General features: G+C 46.9%; 1 protein-coding gene across 4 annotated transcripts; it reads right to left on the bottom strand.

Annotated features, from left to right (window-relative positions):
* atp1a3b (ATPase Na+/K+ transporting subunit alpha 3b) lies at nt 1-20200 on the bottom strand. Of its 4 annotated transcripts, none has more exons than XM_037074867.1 (23): nt 19998-20200; nt 19725-19877; nt 9343-9462; nt 8786-8845; nt 8103-8306; nt 7780-7893; nt 7440-7574; nt 7227-7344; nt 6855-7123; nt 6087-6285; nt 5745-5989; nt 5396-5588; nt 4713-4888; nt 4482-4618; nt 4240-4390; nt 3742-3910; nt 3404-3558; nt 3188-3311; nt 2816-2961; nt 2598-2728; nt 2332-2433; nt 2081-2172; nt 1-1637 (listed from the first exon to the last, which is right to left on the bottom strand). In XM_037074867.1, exons 2-23 carry the CDS (start codon nt 19728-19730, stop codon nt 1609-1611), a joined length of 3075 nt encoding a protein of 1024 aa, XP_036930762.1. In that variant the 5' UTR covers nt 19731-19877; nt 19998-20200; the 3' UTR covers nt 1-1608. The 4 variants fall into 4 exon arrangements, with proteins under 4 accessions (XP_036930762.1, XP_036930761.1, XP_036930764.1 ...); XM_037074866.1 differs by having other exon boundaries at nt 19725-19817; XM_037074869.1 differs by having other exon boundaries at nt 9343-9423; nt 19998-20199.
* Between the last annotated feature and the right edge of the window lie 1423 nt (nt 20201-21623).

Raw genomic sequence — 21623 nt, 5'->3', positions numbered from 1 at the left:
TAGGTTGTATTAAATGTTCTAGATGTTTTATTGGTGTTGGTTTCATTTATTTGACACACATGTTCTACTAGTTGTGTATTTTTTTTTTCTTTTCTTGAATTTCAACTCTTGCAGCCATCTGAGACAGACCCAGCCTGAGACCGCTGGCCCTTCACTGGTCTCCAACACATACATACACACAGGCCGGGGCAGGACCGGGCTACTCCAGGACCTGGACTGAACCAGAGCCGGGGCCCGATTCGGTAACAGACCCCAGTCATGTGGCCTCAGCATCACCACTCACCACATCACAGCACACTACACCACGTCATACCGGCACACCTGCAGTGACAGGAACCTGAAAGCCTTGGTTGGTGTCTTGTGTCTTTTGGTACAAACACAACCAAAACCCTGCTCTGCTGTTACAGCTTTAGAGTAGCCTCCTGAAAAACCAGCAAAAAATAACTGAAACCAAACAGAAAACAAAAAGAGAGACACGCAGCTCTTGCTTTTTTTCTATCTCCTCTCCAGTATTTGTCGATGTTCTTCTTCGCGAATGTCTCTCTTGAGCTGTTTTTCCAACATGTGTTTTTTTTTTATTGTTTCATTTAAATTCAGTATAGAATTATATAGATTTCCTAGAGCACACAGAAAGATTGAGTTGTATTTACCAACTTGGGGGGGAGGGGGTGTACTGTAATAGTTATTAACAAGGACAATGGTTCACACAGTGCACACAAACAGAGACAAACGGGGCAGGAGGGCGGGGAGGGGAGGGCTGTGAGAGACAGAAGGGGGGAGAGAGGGGGGACGGGACGCCATGGGGTGTGCTTTCTTAGGCCTAAATGAGGAAAAGCAGCTCTCACATACCCCCCCCTCTCGTATTAGAAATAAAAAAGACAAGTAAAATCATTGAAACCCCCCCGTACCCCACATATTAAAAAACAACAACACTGTGGCCGTCGATAAAACGGAAGAGAAGGAAAATGGACGCAGCGAGAAGGACAGGGGAATGACCACTCCACTGGTCCTCCACAGACAGGAGACGGAGGCGAGAGGTGGCAGTCGAAGTGGTGTGTCGGCGGTGGGATCTCACTGTGTGATCTTTATATCTGTGTGTGTGATTGGAGGACAAGCAAAGGGTTGGCGAGGGGGAGGGGGAGAGAGAGAGAGAGAGAGAGAGAGAGAGAGAGAGAGAGAGAGAGGAACGAAGGGATAGAGAAAGACGAGGGGAAGAGAGCAGAGGAGTAACGAGGAAGGGAAAGGAGCTGGATGGCCCTTTTTTGCAGAGCATAGACACTCCCTTTGTATCCTTAGCTCATTCAAATCTACATACACAATATGCAGCTGCCGTTTGGTAGATATATTGGTTTATGTACACAGCAGTGAGAGAACACATGCAAAGAGTATCATAGGAGATGGGGGAAAGGGGGGCGGGTCAATGTAGAAAGTTGTAAAGGTGCTTTTGCTGTTTTTAATCTTTGGGGCAGTTGTGATGAAAATTGCTTCGAAGCGGTTTTTGTCTTTAAGGGGGTGGGGCATCTGTAGGTGTGTCTTGCCAGGGATGGAGTGACGGGGGGAGAAATAAGTGGAAGATGTCGGGGGGTTTGAGCAAAGTCGCTCCATCGATCAATAGTATGTCTCCTTCTCCACCCAGCCTGGAGCGCAAATGAGAGAAAGACAAAAAAAGACAAAAAAAACCAGAAGAAGTTTGCAGTTAGTTAACAATATTTTATAGGACTTTCCACTGAATTAGCATCTGTTAAAGGACTAGTTCAACATTTAGGCAATACGCTCTTCTGCTCTCATGCAGAGAGTTAGGCGAGATGAATATGAGGCCAGTGTGAGTCAGTTAGCTTTTTTTAGACTGTAATCAGGGGAAAACATGTAGCTAGCTCTAGCTCTGCTCTAAGTTGTACGATAAGGTACAAAATAACATGTTATCGTCGCCTTTAGTTTGCCAGGCAACTCCGGGAAGTTACCTCACGGACCAAGATGTAGTATAGCACATTACCAACCTCCGAAACCTCAACATTTCTTTTGTTGCACTATCCCCTTTAAAGAATTTCAAAAACATATTGAGAGGAAACAGAATACTAACCTCCAGGGTTCCGGCGGAGGAGAAGTTTTCGGACCTCATCATAAACAAAGATGAGAAAACTATAAGGGAATGCACAAAACCACCAGGTAGGCCTGTGGGGAAGACAAGAAGAGAACAACAGAGATTAAACATAAGCGGGTGAACAGATCACATGACATGACTCCTAATACTCAGTCTTCAGAGAAGGAAGTGTCAGTAGAGCTTTGTTTTAACATATGTATCCCTGTGATACACGTGGTAAAGGCACTCACTTTAGAGGATACATCCTGAGTGCCACATCCATGCCTGGGCAATAGGACAGGAAAGCAGCCAGGGCTGTTTCTTCAAACAGGCCAAAGATCAAGATCTTGTTCCTGGGTTGAGAAATAGACAAATATTAAGGATGAGAAATGAACAATGCAGAAATTATGATAGGTGTCAACCTAGTTTGGATTGTGTAATTTGAATGAAAGATAAATAAGTGCCAAGAAAGGGTTTGGGAAATGACACATGTAAGCATGCCGGCTGTATGACTCACTTCATGCCCTGCTGGAACACAGAGTTACGTCTAGTCTTGCAGATGATGACATCAGCCCACTGCACTACTACGATACTGACAAAGAAGGCTGTGTGGCATGTGAACTCCACGATCTTCCTCTGCTCGTATGTCTGTGGGCAGGAGAGGAGAGTAAAGTCACAAATCCTGAAAACACACCAAAAAGTTCACGTAAAAGTGCAGAGGGATTACACACGCACCCATTGCTGCCCATAGCTGTCTTCCAGATCGTTGACGGAGCGATCATCCCAGTTGAGCCTGATGCCTACTAGTATACTGGGCAGGAAACCATTTTCAGCCAAGATGACAAAGTAAGAGAAGAAGCCTCCGAGAGCCTGGATCATACCTGTGGGGGGGGGGGAGCAGATTCACAGTTACAAATTTTTAAGCTTTCTAGTCTAGTCTTCCCAAAAACATCAGCCTATAGATAATCTGGCTGTTGCTGTTTGTGGGCAACAGAGGATCTGAAGTTTGATTTGAACGAACTTTCACAAAATTGAGATGAAACTTCAATCCAGACCAAAGACAACTCACGGCCTGGGTCAGCGGGCAAAACTCTTCATTCCACCTACCGATTTGTCCGTAGGCGATGCTGATAAGCCTCTCATTCACCAGCTTGTCCCTGAATGGGTTCCTGGGCTGGCGCTTCATGATGTCGCTCTCAGCTGCTTCATAAGCCAGGGAGATAGCTGGCACCTGAGGGAGGGAAGAGGCAGAAATGTGGTCTTTTAGTAGGAGCTGTATTCAGTGATGTGCCGAGACGAAGCGAGTGTCTGATGAGCTCTCACCATGTCAGTTCCCAGGTCAATACAGAGGATGGTGATGGTTCCCAGTGGCAGGGGGATGTTGACAATGATGAACAACAGGAAGGGAGTGATCTCTGGGATGTTGCTGGTCAGGGTATAGGCGATGGACTTCTTCAGGTTGTCGAAGATCAAGCGGCCTGAAGGGTGAAAAACAAATAGGTTGCATCTGGTACTTAAGACTTGAGCCTGACACTGATGAAGGAGCCTTTAACTGTTTTTTTTGTTTTGTTTTTTTTTTTCCTGAGAATAGATCTTCTGTGTGAAAAGGTTTTTCTATGTTGATCTCAGTTTACATCAAGTCTTATCATCCATTCTCTCACCTTCTTCCACTCCTGTGACAATGGAGGCAAAGTTGTCATCCAATAAGATCATGTCGGCGGCCTGCTTGGACACATCTGAGCCTGAGATTCCCATGGCAACACCGATGTCGGCCTTTTTCAGGGCAGGAGAGTCATTCACACCATCACCTGTCACAGCCACAATGGCGCCCTGGGAGGGAAAAAAAAGGAGGAATGAGGTTACATTGTGAATACAAGAAGTGACGCTTGCATTTATAAATCACACAACTCCCTTTATTTTCAATTAAACTGGCACATTTAAATGGCAATGAAATATGATGAAATCTTGAAAAGAATAATTTATCAATTTAAACTGCATCCTTTTATTTCAAACGCAATCTCGCCGCGAAAGTGTATCATGCGTCGGTCTGGGAATCCTCATTCAAAAGATTACTAGCACCATCTACTGTTGTATAATGGAACTTCTAGTCCCCTGTATGTAACAGCGTTTTGTTACAAATAATCTCATAATGCACCCACCAGTCTCTGGCAGCCTTCTACAATGATGAGCTTCTGCTGTGGGGAGGTCCTGGCAAACACGATCTCTGTGTGATTCCTCAGGATGTCGTCCATCTGATCCTGAGACAGATCTTTCAGGTCTGTGCCGTGGATCACACAGGCCTTGGCATCCCTGGACACAGACATCAAATCATTTGATGTGGGTCTCATAATTCACCCTCATTTGCACAACGGCGCGCTTCCTTTCGTGTGCTTGTCTTTACCTGGGGTTCACCTGGCTGACAGGGATGTTGAGGCGAGCTGCAATGTCCTCCACTGTCTCGTTGCCCTCTGAGATGATGCCCACACCCTTGGCAATGGCCTTGGCTGTAATTGGGTGATCTCCAGTGACCATGATGACCTGACAGGGAGAGCAAACAAAAATGTCAAGCAATCTCAGTGGTACGAATGGTAAGGAACGAAGAGTTTGTGTCAGGCGTGTAGAAAAAGCTTACCTTGATGCCAGCAGATCGGCATTTGCCAACAGCATCAGGCACGGCAGCACGGGGAGGATCGATCATGGACATGAGGCCAACAAAGCAAAGGTTGTCTGTCTGGAAGTTGACATCATCTGTGTCGAAAGCAAAGCCCTTGGGGTACTGGTCCTCTGGAAGCAACACGTGGCAGAAACCTGGAGGGGAAAGAAATGTGTGAGATAGTGTTTGATTTTTGATGTCTGACAATGTATGAGAGCTTTGTTTTAACATTTTGGGTCAATGTTGAAGCTGAAAATGTTGAAGAAGTCTTAATAAGAGGAGAAAAATCTTCAGTGATTGATTTTCACGACTTATTAAGTTGAATTATTAAGCTGTCCTCAAACAATTGAGGATGACACGATTTCATACTGTTTTACTGTTGTATATTTACAGGACACTTCAGAGTTGCCTCATTTCTATGTACAACCTGTTTTCTAAGGACCTTGTAAATCCACATCTGAATGTTTACATTGTTTATTACTGAAAGATGTCTCTTTGGGTAAGATGGAATTTTTCTACCCTTCATGTTACAGAAACCATCTGAAAACCCATTAAACCGTATGAAAAATGCATCGTCACTGAGCTGAAAGCGGAGCTGTTTCTCTTGGCCAATGAAAAGCTGATGTGGCAATTAGTAAATGACTTCCTCTATCCATCCTTACCCAGCACTCTCTCTCCCAGTCCTCCCAGCTCCATGTAGGCATTCTGGAAAGCTTCCTTCAACTCCTCATCCATAGGCTGCTCCTTGCCCTGCAGCAGGATGGTGGAGCAACGGTCCAGGATCCTCTCAGGGGCTCCCTTCATCACCAGCAGGTAACGGTTGTCATTGGGATCCTCCGTCTCGTGCACTGAGAGCTAGAGGAGGAGAACAGAAATGAACATTACTTGGATATAGTGAATAGGGTTTTGATTCATGTGGGTCAGACATATATTATTGTTATCCTACTGTGGACATTTCAGACTGTTGCGATGTTCTGGGTGGACGCACCTGCAATCGAGCCTGTTACTTGCCTGGTATTTGTTGGTGGAGTTGAAGGGGATCTCAGCCACTTTCTTGTTCCTGTCCCTCATCGCCCTGACTGAGCCACAGGACAGCTCAATACACTTCAGCAGGGCAGACTCTGAGGCATCTCCGGCCACGTCACGCTTCAGGATGGGCAACGAGTCCTGTCCGGCTTTGAACTGGGCGCGGTTGCACAGACCAGCGATGCGAGCCAGACCGATCCAAGTCACTGAGCTCTTGTCAAAAGAGGCACCTATAGAAGGAACACGAGAATGGGTGTAATTAACCTTGATGACACCGAGTTATCAGACATCAATATGACAGTGGTAGCATCTTTCATCAGCACTAACCAGACTGGTCCTCGGTGGTGTCGGCCTCGTGGATCTGGTTGTCGAACCACATGTGGGCCACGGTCATCCTGTTCTGGGTCAGGGTGCCGGTCTTGTCAGAGCAGATGGTGGAGGTGGAGCCCAGGGTTTCCACAGCTTCCAAGTTCTTCACCAGGCAGTTCTTCTTAGCCATACGTTTGGCGGTCAGGGTCAGACAGACCTGCAGACAAATGCATTTATGAAGTTAAGTAATGTTAGTTATCATCTGTGTGTGTTTGGATGTATCAGCTATGAAGCTCCAAGACATGAGAGCAATCAGATTAATTGGCAATCAGATAAAAGAAAAACTGATTGTATAGAATGCATACACACATAAATACATATATTTCTAAATGTACTTTTACCTATGATACTTGAGTACAGTCATTGCCAGAAGTACTGTTGATACTGAAGTACACTTAAAATCAGATACTTTTACTCAAGATTGCATGCCACATCAGATCCAAAGTTGAGCTTTTTTAAAATGTACATATTTTATCCTTAATCAGCAGTGATATCTATCCATCAGTCTGATTCATATGGGCAGTAAAATGCAGAATATCAGACCCAAAGTTGAAAACCACTCAACCTACACTATACAGTAGATACATGTAAATACTTTAAGTTCTCTTTTGATATTAGTACATTTAATATCATATACTTTAAGTCTCGAACTCAAGTAATATTCATGTGGGTGCCTTTCAGAAAGTGAAAAGGGCTGAGGCAGTATCTAATCATTTGTCCACTTACAGTGACGGTGGCCAGCAGCCCTTCAGGCACGTTAGCCACAATGATGCCGATGAGGAAGATGACAGCCTCCAGCCAGCTGTAACCCAGGATGATGGCCAGGATGAAGAATGTGACTCCCAGAAAGACGGCCACACCTGTGATGATATGGATGAAATGCTCGATCTCTTTGGCGATGGGGGTCTTGCCGGTCTCCAGGCCGGAGGTCAGAGTAGCGATGCGACCCATGACCGTGCGGTCTCCAGTGCAGATAACGATGCCACGTGCTGTGCCTGGTTTGGGGAAAGAAGACCATCAGTACCCGTCCTGATTAGCGCTATAAATGCATTTTCTCACTTTAAATAACATGTAGTGTTATTGCCATAGTGAGCGTACCTTCCACGCAGTTGGTGGAGAAGAAAGCAACGTTTCGGGTCTCCAAGGGGTTGTCATGGGTACAGTCAGGTGACCTGCTCTGAGGTTCTGACTCGCCTGTTAGTGAGGAGTTATCAACCTAATGAGAAGAAAAACAGAACAGCATGTAGTCACATACGACAAGAGAATTGACTTTGAATGTGTGTGTGTGTATGTGTGTGTGTGGGTGTGTACCTTGCAGCCATGAGCAGAAACCACCCTGATGTCAGCAGGGATCCTGTCTCCTCCCTTCACTTCGATCAGATCTCCGGCCACCACTTCCTCAGCGTTGATCTGTACCTTCTCACCCTCGCGGATCACCAACGCTTGCTGCGGGGAGAGTTCAGCGATAATTTGAGCAATGCATACGCACTGGACATTCATTATAGAGACACTCAGCAGAAAAGCAAGGGCCGCTCCCATCCCCACATGTTTCCAAAAATACTAAAAATATTCTCTTTCAAGGCTATATGGACTCAAATGAAGGTTTCAGGCATAAAATTGGTTCCTTTTGAGCAAACAGGTATTCATTTACCTGAGGCACCATGTTCTTGAAAGATTCCATGATTTTGGAGCTCTTGGCCTCTTGAAAGTATGAGAAGCAACCGGTAATGACGACGACAGCTGTGAGCACAATACCTAGGTACAACTGGAGGAGAAGACAGAGAGAAAAGAGTTAAACATATGTAAGTGAGGGCTGTGTGATACTAAAATCGCTTTCCCGAGGTGTGATTTATGCCTGTACTTCAGAGTCAGAAGCACGACTGATGTGTTAATGAGATGTGTTAATGAGATGTTCGTGTGTGTGTGTGTGTGTGTGTGTGTGTGTGTGTGTGTGTGTGTGTGTGCATTGCTCACATTATCTCCTGCAGGATCTTCCTCAGTGGCTGCCTGGATGGCGTAGGCCAGGAAGCAGAGGATGGCACCGGTCCACAGCAGGATGGAGAATCCACCGAACAGCTGGCGACAGAACTTGACCCACTCTGGGGTTGTGGGAGGAGGGGTGAGGGCATTGGGGCCGTCCCTGATCAGAAACTCTGCTGCCTTGGCATTGGTCAGGCCCTGGAGGGGAGTGGGACATGGAGTTAACAAAGAAAAAGGCAGGAAGAATCACGTATCTAATTACATATCTTTTTCTTTAACTTCACAGGAATACAGTTACCTTTTCATGTATCCTAATTGCGTAATACCATTACATGTAATCGGTTATTATATTATATACATATGTACATGTACATTTATTTGCATTTGCATTTATTATATTGACCCAGAGTGACTTTACATGTGTGCTCACTTCTGGTTTAATTACTTTTATCAATTCCTGTATTGCTGATTGCAACATCTGTTTGGTGCAATAAGAATGCGATCACGAACAAAGTTCCGGCCCGTATGTCTTCTGTAGCTTTGGAGTCCACAGGACTGTTGGGTTGTGTTGCCAAAACTGCAATGAACCAACAGATTTACTCTCCCGCCATCTAGTGGCCAACTGGGAGAACAGTCTCAAATCACCATACTGAGAGAAATGACCAGCATCAACTCACCTGGACAATGTCAGTCTGGTATTTCCTGCATACTTCCTCTACGGACATCTTATGTTCCGTCTGAAAAACAAGAAGATACAGAGACGATCAGCACTCAGTAGATTTACTAGTTGCCATTTTTTTGCATGCAAGGAAATTTGTATAAAATGGTCCAAATCAATGTTTAAATTTAGTCTATGCATGCAGTTCACCTGAGTGGTAAGAGTATCAGGGCAGCCAGATATGGCGGCCCAGCTGTCTGTTTCTTGTGCTGGGAAGTGGGATCAAAGTGACGACCTCCTGACAACAAGTCAACCCTCTTACCAGCAAAAATAAAATTTTGTTTTGGAAAGGATGAGAAATATCTTCCTTCTCTCCAAAGGGGTTGGCATCAATCCTTTTGTATTTACTATCAGCTCCGAGAGGATGTCCTTAAATAATTTACTTTACTTTTCGTTTTTTTCTTTTTTTTAATACTGTGTGTACTGTAAGTGAAATCGATTGATCTTTTGACTGATTGGCCTCACACAAACATTCTGCTCGACAAGTACTCAGACATAAGAGAATGTTTTACTTACAATGGGCACTTCCTTCTTCAGGTCATCCATGTCCTTGGTTGCCGCCCCCTTCTTCTTCTTGGGGGATCGGTCATCTTTGTCCTGTGTGGTGGCAACGCGGTAACTGTCTGACCGCCCATACTACAGACACACACACATGTTTTATACATGCCTTCGGACTAAGTTGAAGAGATAGTTAGCTGTGTGCCTTTGCGCCTGGTATCAACCGTTCTCTGGGTTTGTACACGTATGTTACATAAATTAAAAACTATACATTGTCTCTGAAAGTACATTAAGTGCTTTAGCTGTTCAGAGCGTTGTCTTGCCTGACATTCTAACAGTATATTCCATTCTCTGACTGCAACAGAAATAAAGCCACCGGGCTTTACTAACTTGCCCTGAAGTTTCTTTCGTTTACTATACAGTAAATAATGTTGTATCCTTGTGAAGTGGCCTGTATTACTCAGAAAGTAATGACATCAATTATTATCAGTTTGATGGGGAATAGATTAGATGAAGAGCATCAGTTAAAAAAAAGATTGTTAAAGACTTGAAATGTAGAAGTGGTAGCCTGGTATCTCAAAAAAACATCTGCAAACATCTGTCACCTCCTGCTGTCTGCTCTGCCTCATCCATTCGATCTCCACTCATCAAATAATTCTCACTCTGATGTCCACGACGGCCTGATGGACACATATCAGCATCATCAAGCGCAAATGGGTTAACTTGTTGTCTACAACTAATCACATCCTGGTCTTCTTCATATAGCCAGCAGCAAGAGAGAGAGACCAGAGAACCAGAGTTTATACTCATCAAAGGCGTTCGGATTAGACTCTGTGTTCTACAGTATTAGACATCAGAGACGCTTTGATGTCAAGATTACAAAAAAAATTCAATCATGCACGCACGCAAAACAGACACACCAAATGTCCTCGTCCTCCTCTGCCTGTTGTTCCAGGCCTTACTATAATTGCCCCCTCAGATATTGGCTTATGTTACACTGGACGTGAGTGAACTATTAATAACCCAGATTCTCTCTGGTGCTGCACACTCCTCTAGTCCTTCTAGGTCTATATCTGGAACTGAAGCTTGTTGGCCGGATGGAGCGCAGCCTGGCTGCCGGGCCACATCAATACAAATGTCCCTCATCAAAGGTCAGAGGTGACACGAAGATGCAAGAATCCCTCCCAGGAGGTGCGAGCGCGGTCCCACTGGACGGGCCCTTCATTAACACAGCCTAGTCATCAAGGGGACTGTCCTTGGTGGCGGATCAATGCAGTCAGATACACACACATGGCTGGAAGCAGGGGTCTCTGCAAGCATGGCAGTGTATCAGAGTAGCAGAGTCCAGCTGATATGGAAGCCACATCATTTGCCCTGAATCGGACGGGAATGTCAATACTTATAATCAATGACAACAATCCTCTTAGATTCAGATTAATGTATGTGTGTCAAAAGTTCAGAGGATGAGGTTAAAGGTTAAGATGACATTTTTGGCGGTGTGTTTCTTTACAGGATATTAAAAACCAACTGTGTGCTGTGATTCTCTGCATAAAGACACACCCTCTAGTGGTGCAACCGTGTAGTAACACTTACAGGAGAGCAGAATGTACAAATAAGTTCTTATTGGCTGCTTTGTTTGCATGTGATATGAACTACAAAGACGGAGTCTGATCTGTCGTTTGACATAATGTGTAGCGTTGTGTTACTTCCAATCAAATCTGCTAAAATTCACCAGCCTGACTCACATATTTACTAAAGCACCAGCGCAGAAGTGTGAATGGAGATCCCAGGTCCTCCACATGTCTCGACTGAACAAACCAACACGCCCAGGCCGCACCAAAACACACACTCACACACCTGCAGTGCGACAAAATGCGGCTAGAGATCGACTTGCCCCTGCATTTCCCACTTGTGCTGCAGTTGCGCGAGCTTCTTGTGAAATCATGTCCCTACCTATCAAAAATGTGCGCGGGAAGACAGACCTGTTTCTCTGGTTTGTGGTCATTAAGAAACAACGTGAAATGACATGCTGATGGCGACTCTCACTGATGTCGTTTACTGGGGAACTGCTCAACGAATGCTTCTGGTTTCAAAGCAAACAATTAAAACCACTTATTCAAGCACGCCAGGCACAGAGGAGCATGTCAGTGGGAGGGAAACTGTTTGGCCTGACTGCAAATGTACACACGCACACGGATGCAAACACACATACATGCACGGGGTTCTGCAACAAAAGGGCAGGTGAGCAAATCTCTTGCCGCAGCAAGACCGGGCAGGCCTGGTGAGGCAGAGGCTGCATATAGCAGAAACTGATGCAGTGGAAAAGTACTGCTGCTCATCCCCTCTGAGACAGACCCAGAATGTCTGTGTGTGTGCAATTGGGAAAGAGGTGTGTTGAAATATACATGTATGCATCATATGAACCTTTGATTCATCTCAGATTAACTGAATGAACGGAGGCTCCAAATCAAAGTGTTGAGTGACATGGAAAGTAATACATTTACCTTCTACTCAGGTGTAAAAATGAGCGCCATCATCACAAAGCCGACAGACTGGCAGGTGTGTTTGTGCTCATTTGTTGGGATAATGTTGTTGTTGTGTCTAGTCTCTCCACGGACAATTAGCGAGGCTGCTCCGCTTGAGCATATGCCCGCGGAAATTGATGATATAAATATGGACACACACGCGGGTCCTTCTCTCCCTATCACACACACAAACAAAACACACATATGCCCAGACAATGGAAGTGGTTGGCAGGGAGGCGGCGAGCGGTGCCAAACAAAGCGACATGTGGTGAAAAGTAGAGGCCCGCAGAGACGGACGCTAAGGGGGTGGATGACAGACAGGACTGGGCACATGGAACGGGAGACATCAGTGGGAGGTGAGAAGCAGGGACAGATAAAGAGCGAGAGAGGCAGGTGGAGAAAGGCGCCGAGAGCGAGTGAGTGAGAGAGAGGCGAGCTGTTGTCACCCTTCTCTCATGCTTCTAATTAGATATTGACCAGCAGTCTTTGTCTGCTGGCTCTGTGTCAGTGTTTGACCCACAGTGACCCCACTCTAATAGACTGCACAACCTCACTCACGGTGTGTGTGTGTGTGCGTATCGCTCTGAGTATGTGTTCTCATATGCTAACAGATCATACTCTCACTCTGGGTGTCTGCGTGGGGTTTCAAGTGTGCGTACGTTTGCAGATATGAGTGAGCGGGGAGAGAGGGTGTTGATTTATCTTCGCTCTGTGTTTACAATATGTTGAGTATGTTAAGTGCATACCTGCTTTGGGTGCCTCTTTCCCGTTCATACACACACCCTGCTACATGATAAGATCCGTCTCCATTGCACCCGCAGTATGATGCCGACATTTCTGCAAAGTCAAAGCCTAAATCTGCTGCTATTTCATCTGCCTATACACCTGCCTCTGTTATCTCAGCGGGGAAAGACGAAGTCTATATTCTGTCTTTTCATTTGCTGAAAAACATCAAGGTGCCCCTGTGTGTCTGTCTGTGTGGGTGTCCAGCTGTCTCACACAGCTCTGGGTAATGTAATGAGCCCCCTCTGATCTGAGGAAGGAAACAGAGACTCGGGGCTGGAATTACAGACGCTCGCTCTCCTGCAAGCGCACACGACGAACAGACTGATGGGCCCGGCACATCTCTGACATCATCAGGAAATGGAAACACTGGATGCTCCGTTATGGATTACATAGTGCAATCACTCACGTCCAGCTACGCGTTGGCTTATAAGAATCTACTTAAAACGTAAATAACTCAATAAAGCCGGACTTGATTTGATCATTAATTACTCTGCAGGCCTGCTCTGGCTAACCAAACTAAACCCTTTGCAATTTTTCCCCCTCATCTGACAACTCCGATGAGTGGCGTGTGTGTGTTTAGAGGGCGGGGGAGCCATGGTGACCGACACGGCCATTGGCATGGTGACAAAGCTCAGCAGTGGCCCAGTGTTCCTAGGATCCCCTGATGTGATCCGGGACAACTAATAATTGATGCATCTGTAACCGGACACTGTATTCACTGCTGTCTAACACAGACAGGCGGCTGATTCGTGGAGTTAGTTGTGTGTTTTGTGTGCACGCGTGCCTGCGTGTGTCTTTATGAGCAGAGGTGAGTCACTGTGTTGGCTACAGTCCGTATGAGCAGCGTCTACACGCATTGCGGCAGAGAGGGAGCGAGGGAGTGAGTGAGAGATAGACAGAGAACTGGTGATTGTGAAATAATATGACGAGACACAAAGACAGGGAACAACTTAGAATGTACAGCCGGAGAGTCCTGAGATGTAAAAATAATAGCTGCCACTCCGCGTTCTCTTCCTGAAAACGTTTCTTCCTGAAATGCAGGGTGACAGTTAACAGTGCATTGTCTAACTTGAGCGAGCAGTTAGTACGAGGCACATTTGTATTTCTTGTGTGCAAAAAAAACTATGGAGGTGTCATTTATTTTGGCAGACAGAGTAAAAACCAGAGTGATACTACTCTGATGTGCTGTAAAAAAAAAAAAAAAATGCTCTATTTAGGAGTGGCACCTGAGAGACCTTCCATGTCAAGCATGCCGGGGACAACAGGTCGAGGCATGCCCACTGATGGTGGGTTCAACCAGGACTGGAAAATATTATTTTTTTTCATCTTCCTCTTCAATTGCACGGAGAGGCACTCCTCCAACCCAGACGAAATGATCGTCATGTATACGCAGGCTGCTGTGTGATTTTTGTTTCTGTTTGTGGAACTCATATGAGGAAGTGGTTCACAGGAAGGAGAAACACCAGCCTGCTCCACATAAAACCACCCCGGTGTTCGTCATACCTACATACGAGCATGCACTTCCTCTTTGTGCAGGGTGGTCACATGCATGAATCACACCAGCTCCTCTGCACTGACCACGCGAGAGCTACATCGCGGGCCTTGTTCTGCAATTTTCATGCTGGGACTGCAAAGTCTTACTCGTGCTCAGTCTATCAAAAATCTATTCCCTTTCATGATTTCCGCATGTGTGCTCGTTTGTAATGTAATTCCTGCATCTGTAGACATGCTACTGCGCGTGTGGGTATGTGCCTTTATGTGTTGCATGCATGCATGTATGCATGTGTGACCTTGCAAGGTCATTGGACCATCTGCTGTTTCTTGCAGCAGGATGGCAGGGCCCTGAGCCTCAGTGGGGGGGGAGGGGGGGGGTGGCTCAGGCGAGGGACCAACGGACATAGCTGTTGGGATTAGCTAGTCTGTGGATCTTCATCTCTTCGTCTCTTTCTCGTTCCTTCTCTGCTCTTCTCTCTCAGGAAAATCAAACGCGGGTGTGCAAACCCCCCTTCATTTATCTTTAGGTTCCCGTGCCAAATAATCTGTGTGCTGTATTGTGTTGGACGGCGAGTGACCGGATTAGATGATTAGAATTTGAACGCCTTGTTAAAATAAAGACTCTAGATAAAGATATTAATTTCACTTGTCTGTATCAGCCTTGGGAGTGATACGAGGGCTTCTTATCTTTATATTTAACAAAGTGCACAGACATCAAAAAGGAAGATATGAGACAAGGATAATGATGGTGTACGAGTTTTCTAGAAGAAAAGAGACATCCTCCTCCAGTCTGGTAAAATTCAACAATATATGTACACGCAACGGGTTGACCCAGTGGAATACGTCACCTAAATACAACAATGTACACTACAAAGATTGTGGCTGCTTTTTAGAGAAACTCTTAATCTCTAACCCGCATAAATACAGAGAGACAGAGAGAGATTAACTCTCCTTAACTCTCAATAATCTGTATTGCACTCGCTCCATAAAACTATAAAATAGAAACACGAGAGAAACCAAACACAACCCAGACTGAAAATCCCAATCTATGTTGTAACCCCTCTTGTGGCAGCCCCCACCCCCCACACACACACACACACTGTTCCCTCCTGTCCATCTGTCCGTCTGGTCATCATCTTCATCTGTTCATCCCTCGGAGACAATAGTGTAGCTGTAGCTTGAGCTCTTTGCAATGAGTTCCGAGAGAGATACTTGCACTCGAGTTGGCTTGCCAGTGTGAATGTGTCTTGGGCTCGATTAGCATTGTAAATCTTGGTTCTTTGGCACTTGTAGCGAACATGGCACCTCGCCACGGTGTGAGAGAGGGCACCTTAGGACTCCCTGGCAGACAGCTGGTCACACAGAGATGTGCAGATGTGCATGCACGCACATCCGTGCACACAGCTGCCGAGGGCACGACTAAACCAAATTTACATACTAGATTTTTAAACACGTGTGTTGATTCCAGGATTGGTTATTCACTATTCAACCCTTTGCTGCATTTCTCTATAAATCTTAATTAGTCAACTAATCAATTAGTTGATTGAAGGAAACATAAAAGCTGAATAAAATCAATTTTGATCACTGACTGTTTCAGTCATTTTTCAAGCAAAAATGTCAGTGATTTCCTGGTTCCTGCTCCTTATATGTGAGGGGTTCGCTGCTTTTGTTGGTCATGTATGACAGTAAATGAAGAGTCTTTGGGTTTTGGACTGTTGGTTGGACAAAAATAAACTATTCGAAGGTGTCAATTTGGGCTCTTTATAGATTAAGCGATAACTTGCAGAGTAATCGATAGTGAAAGTAATCTTTAGTTGCGTTGCCTGAATAACGCTGTGACTGCATTACCAATGAAATGCAGCAAAGTGTCGTAAAATGATCTGTTTTTGATTTTAACGGTCCACTGTGGCTGCCCAGCAGTGTTACACGTTGTGCTTCGGTGTATTCACACAGGGACGCCCATGCGCACGCATTCACTGGAGCACACACTTCACAGACATACACACATCTCCAGGACAACACTCTGAATTAGTCATGTCGTTGTAGTCAGGCAACCTGACCCCTCTGAATCGCTCTCATTATGGGAGACCGTCGACATGTTGGAAGTTGAAAAAAAAAACTGTCAGTATCAATCACGGTCTCCACTGTACTCTTGTTTTAAAGTATTGTATGAAGGAGAAAGCCCTGACCTTTACATTTTATTAGCTACTAGCCCTCAGCTCAGGCTTTGTCCTGTTAGCAAGGAAGCTAACTGATTTTTTATTTTTTTGCTGAGGCACCAGAGTGATCTGGACTCTGTCCTTCAGCAGTACTCTCACTGAGGACATTACAGTGTCCTCATTACAGAGGATATCTATTGATCAGAGACCCTCAACGGAGAACAATAGAGTCATTGAAAGGGTCACCATATTGACCTTAATTGACCCCTAAGCCACAGGGCCTAAAGATCCCAGCTGGCTGTGCGGTCAGAGAAACCGATGCTTTGATTGGATCCTGCGTGGTCGTCCTTTTCTATTGGTTCCTGCTACGTGTGGGACAGATGAGTTGTGGCACGGTGCAGCCTATCAGCATCAGGCAGCAGGTGCAGTGGGGAGGGATGTGCAGCACTCTGCACCAAACTGAGGGCTGGGCCTCTGCAGAGGCCACACGCATCCAACTCCTGAACTCCCTTCCATTAACTTCTCCTCCGTCACCGCACAGGCCTCACTCCGGTCCACACAAAAGTACACGCTGTTCCGGAAAGCCTCAGATCAATGACGGAGGTAATTAGTAAGTCTGATCAAGGTCTTTACACGCAGGAGCTTCTCTTCGGTCATACTGCATTCAAAGCCGTTCAACCACACCCTCGTCACCAGCCTGAATGACCTTCTGACAAGGCCTCGGCTACGCTACTACACCTTCAGCTCTCCTCAGTCCCCCGTCTCTCCCGGGACCACTCCACTACCACACTCACTCTTCATTCAGTGTCCTATGACGATCACCCCCCCCACCCCCCCCCCACCCCACCCCCCCGACCACATCCCTCCTCCGCCCATCCCATCTGTCTCCTGTGCCTCTGATAACCAATCCCACAAGGAGCAGAGGAAACAGAAGCCATGGTAATGTGAGCCTCAGGTCATTATCCTGTAACAGGATATACAGCCAGGCAGCCCTCCCCCTCCATACGCCTCATCCGTCACTTTAAATCCCTCTCTCTTTCTCTCGCAGACCAGTCACTACTTATCTGTTCTTCCTTTCTCTCTCTCTCCCCCCTGTCTCTCTTGCTCTCTCATCAGTGGCACCCCCACCTCGCTCCATCAGTGTCACATGTTTGAAGGTGAAAACCAGCAGCGGATCCATGTGTGCAGCCCTTCATTTACATCTCTCTTAATGTTCCTCCTATGCTCTCCTCATCAGGAGCCACTGTAATGTGCGGCTGCATCACTGCAGTGAGCAGAGCAATGAGTGACACAAGAGTGTGTGCGAGCGAACAGACGTTTCTTTAGAGATGCTCCGCCAAATCTGTCTCGGTGCAAGACAAAATGTGCCTGTTTCCTCTCTAGTATGCCTGACACATGCCCGAGCTTTGCTCTACAGCATCACTGCTGCCTCTTAACCCAGCACTTTCTGCGTGGCTCCTCATCCCAGCCTATCACAGCTCTTTACAGGGAATTTCCACACCAGAGGCCCCGCCCCCGGTTTGACGCAGGAGGCACGTCGCAAGCGATGCCCCCTGCGGCCTTGGGAAAGGACAGCTGGCAGTGCCATCGCACAGTGCGCCAGTGCGAAAATCGCCGATAACAGGCAGAAAGAGAGAAAAGGGGGGGATGGAAACGCAGTCGAGGGCGAGGGTTTACGTCTAGGAACGCGTCACTCTCATCCATCCATCCCCCCATCCCTCCACCAAGCTATCCATCCATTTTCCCTTTCAGGGTGACCTCAGTGCGCACCGGATGAAACGCAAGGAAACACCCTTCACATGTCGACATATGCGCGCACCCTCTCTTCAAAAACACCAATCTGGAGATATGAGACACATTCAAATGGAAAACCGCTCCAGCTCACACCGCTTCCCCAAACTTCGACACAGCAGCAGTACATGCGTAAGCACTTTTTGCACTCCCATCCCTTTTGACGCAGTGCCCGCTAATGCCGCCGGGTTGGCCCACGGACCGGAGAGCTATTTCTACATCCTCGACATCTCCCTGACGCCGGCTCTCGCCTTCTCTACAGAGGTGGATATCTCTCGGCACTCGGCTCCCTCGTTTGCGGCGTCACACCACCGCATAATTCAACAAGACTATAGGCCGATTAAAAATTACAACTCCTTCCGCAGGATGGTGATCCGAGCAGAAATTGCGCAATAGCTCACGCCAGCCGTGGCATCTGCACCGTGGCATTTTCAGGCAGCGCTGTGTTTTTCCACCAGCCCCCCACCCCCCGCTTCATTTGCATGGCTAATGAGATTTAATTAGATAACCGGAAACGCATCGGATGCTCTGCGAGAGTCATATTGACAAAATCCAACTCTTCGACGTGCGCGTCGTCGTGCTCTTTGATGCGCAAATTTCGTTTAATCTGTGGTGTAAATGTGTTTCACTGTCGGCGATTATCGAGCCCCTGTTATGTCACAAATTAAAGGGGAAATAAGCTGGTGAGGCGCTTATTCCCGGTAACCGCATTATGACGCATGGGTCATCGAGGTTGCCGAGGATGAGACTCCTCCGCTGCAAGGGAACCGAGGAGAGCTCAGCATCGCAGGATGCCTCTCCTGTGTGTGATCGGACCGGAGAGAGGACATGAGGGGGAGAGATGAGATTGGGGGTGGTGGTGGTGGGGGGGCAGTGAGGGCATGGAGGAGGTCACAGCACATTCATCAGTGGAGCAAACATATATGCGCTCTGGTGCCTTCAAATGTAAGGGGGAAAAAAAAACATATTCAAACCACCGGATGGGTGATCAGGATGGGTTTTTAACATATGCCCCCCCCCCCTTTCCCCCCTCCCATCCCATCCCATCCCCCCCTCCCTCCCACACCAGAGCGCTCGGTAAGAATAAACCGATTAGGCCTACCATGGTTGGCAAGGTTATAGTCAAAGTAAGGCCTGTCAGAGAGCCGCAGATACACATGACACACTGACAAGCGCCTAACCACGCAGACATGCCCCACTTATGAAGCTTTGGCATCAGTTTTCATTCACATTAACTCTCTGCAGCTATTTTAAATCAGCCGAGTGGATCGGCGCAGAGGACACGGGCCCATGGTGTTCTGATCGAGTGGAATAAAACAAGGGGGGAAAAAAAAAAGGCACGCTCAAAGTCGAACCAGAGCGAGAAGTTTGACACCGCCGCTGTCCGCAGCTGCATTACACAGGAGCAACTGGCTACATCAATTTGTCGCAGTCTAGGAGAGCAGGGGGAAAAAACCCACACGGTTCCGCATTAGAGTCAATGTCACTCAGACGAACGGGTTTTCCATAATTTTTTTTTTTTTTTTTTTTTTTTTTAAATGACATCAGAGCTCAGTTTGAGAGAGATAGCAGGCTACCTGTCACTCCTCAGGCCACTTCAGGTGGGATACAACGCAGTTAAAAAGTTGGAAATCGTCAGTCTTACCCCCATGTTGGCGCAGTCACTCTTCTCCTCTCAGGTGATGCACGGCTTGAGAGGTGTCAGCCCCTCGCGTTGAATTATATCAAAATGCCTTGCCTTGAAAAATAGAAGAGAATAAGCTCAGTTGATTTTTTTTTTCTCTCTCTCTCAGGATTGCTGAAATGAAAAATGAGCAGGGGGAAGGGGGGAAAAAAGACGTCAGGGATGTTATCAATTGGTTCTGACGAAATTAGGTTTTTTTTTTTTCTTGGGCTTAAATAAAACTGTGTCGCAAACCTTCAAAAAAAAGATCGGGTTGCAATCTTTCCCCCCAGTGAGACGTCTTTCAAATGAAATGCTGCGGTCTCAAGCGGAGCATCACGCGGGGATGCGTTTCCTTCTCTTGCTCTCTGATACTTGCGGTGAAAGACCGGCGATACCAACGAGCCGCACTGCTACCTATTCAGCACTCGATGTCCCTCCGCCGCGCTGACGGCTGCCGCAGTACTCCGCTTCTGTGGCCGCACCACTCCGCCGGTGAAAGAAGCGCCGTCTCAAGCAAATGAGTGAGCCGAGGGGCCGCGCGAGCCCGCCCACCGCTCACGCACGGGACCAATCAGAGCGCGGAGCGTCTCATCGCTGATGGGATCGCTGGCCAACTGGCTTCCTCCTTGTCTTCGAGCGGGCCAATAGAAGGCCAATTCTGCCCCTCCTGCTTTACTGCAGATTTCCGAGGCTTGCAGCCAGCAGCGTCGCGAGTCTCTAGGCTGAATTTTTTTGTATAAATGGACGCACAAGGTTAGATTCTAGTTGTCGTGGTTGTGTTTGTTCATCATGTTATGTATCTATGTAACATCGGGATATCGTGGATTTGTGTGGGTTAGTGCATGTGCTAAGCACCCTTGGATGTCTCATCGGTCGTGTTTGGTCCCGTCATGAGCATGTTGTGCACCTCCATATGTCACTTCGGCAGTGGGCCTGGGTGCAGCAGACAGAGGAGACAGCCACATGGTCACAGTGTGTGCGTGTGTGTGTGCGTGCGTGTGTGTGTGTGTGAGTGAGAGAAAAATGCAGCTACAAAAAGAAATGGGGGTAATTAAGGTAACACTGCACATCAGGGGCAGCAACCTGCAACCTGACTGCAAGTGCATCAGCAGGTGAGCAGTTCTGACCGTGCAAAGTCAGCAGTTTGGGCTGATGGGCTCAATAAGTGTGAACTAGATGCAAAGTAGCCCAAAGAATGAAGCCTGGCTCGTTTGGGGTCTCAGGAGCTGAATGCATGTGTTGGAAATTTATGAGGACACTTGTGAGACATTTTACACTACTGACATGTTTTATTGACAACTGCAGCAAGTACCCACACACACTGACCGAAAAACAAACCAGTCTAACAAATCAGACTGCATTCTGTAAATGCCAGACAGACAGAAAGCGAGAGGGAAGGAAATTACAGACAGGAGATTGCGAGGGAGGCATATCAAGGGCAGTGTGGATAAAGAGAACGAAAATGGGTAGATGGACAGATTGTGCATTTTTTCTGTCAGGGTAAGAGAACAAGGGATTCACAGACAGAGAGCGCGAAAGAGAAACAGACGGAGGACATGCGAGAGGAAGCTGGCTCAAATGCAGCAGCGAGTTGCCATTGCAGGCCTTTGGTCACGTTTTTTTTTCTACCTCTGTGCTTTTTCACTGAAGGGACGATGCAGTAGTGAGAGCATGAATGCGGAGTCACTGAGTTGCATACGCACGCACACACACATACACACGCCATGCATGCATGCAAAGCCATGCCTGATTTACAAGGCAAAGCTGAGCGTCACTCCTGCCGTCCCTGCAGCAGATTGTTGCCATGCCTCACTGCCTTCCTTGCTGCAGGCCCAGACGATGACCACGCAAGCCCGGAGCATCAGGACAGGGTTAGCT

This window comes from Acanthopagrus latus, chromosome 17 (assembly GCF_904848185.1).
Source record: "Acanthopagrus latus isolate v.2019 chromosome 17, fAcaLat1.1, whole genome shotgun sequence".
NCBI lineage: Eukaryota > Metazoa > Chordata > Actinopteri > Spariformes > Sparidae > Acanthopagrus > Acanthopagrus latus.
Note: the sequence above shows the minus strand (reverse complement) of the source record. Positions and strands in the feature narration are given on the sequence as shown.

Excerpts from the sequence above, each read along its gene's own strand:
- atp1a3b (XM_037074867.1), bottom strand. Across the intron at positions 5,990-6,086 it reads CACCACCGAGGACCAGTCTG|GTGCCTCTTTTGACAAGAGC; the intron begins GTTAGTGCTGAT and ends TTCCTTCTATAG. Across the intron at positions 2,729-2,815 it reads ACAGCTATGGGCAGCAATGG|ACATACGAGCAGAGGAAGAT; the intron begins GTGCGTGTGTAA and ends TCCTGCCCACAG.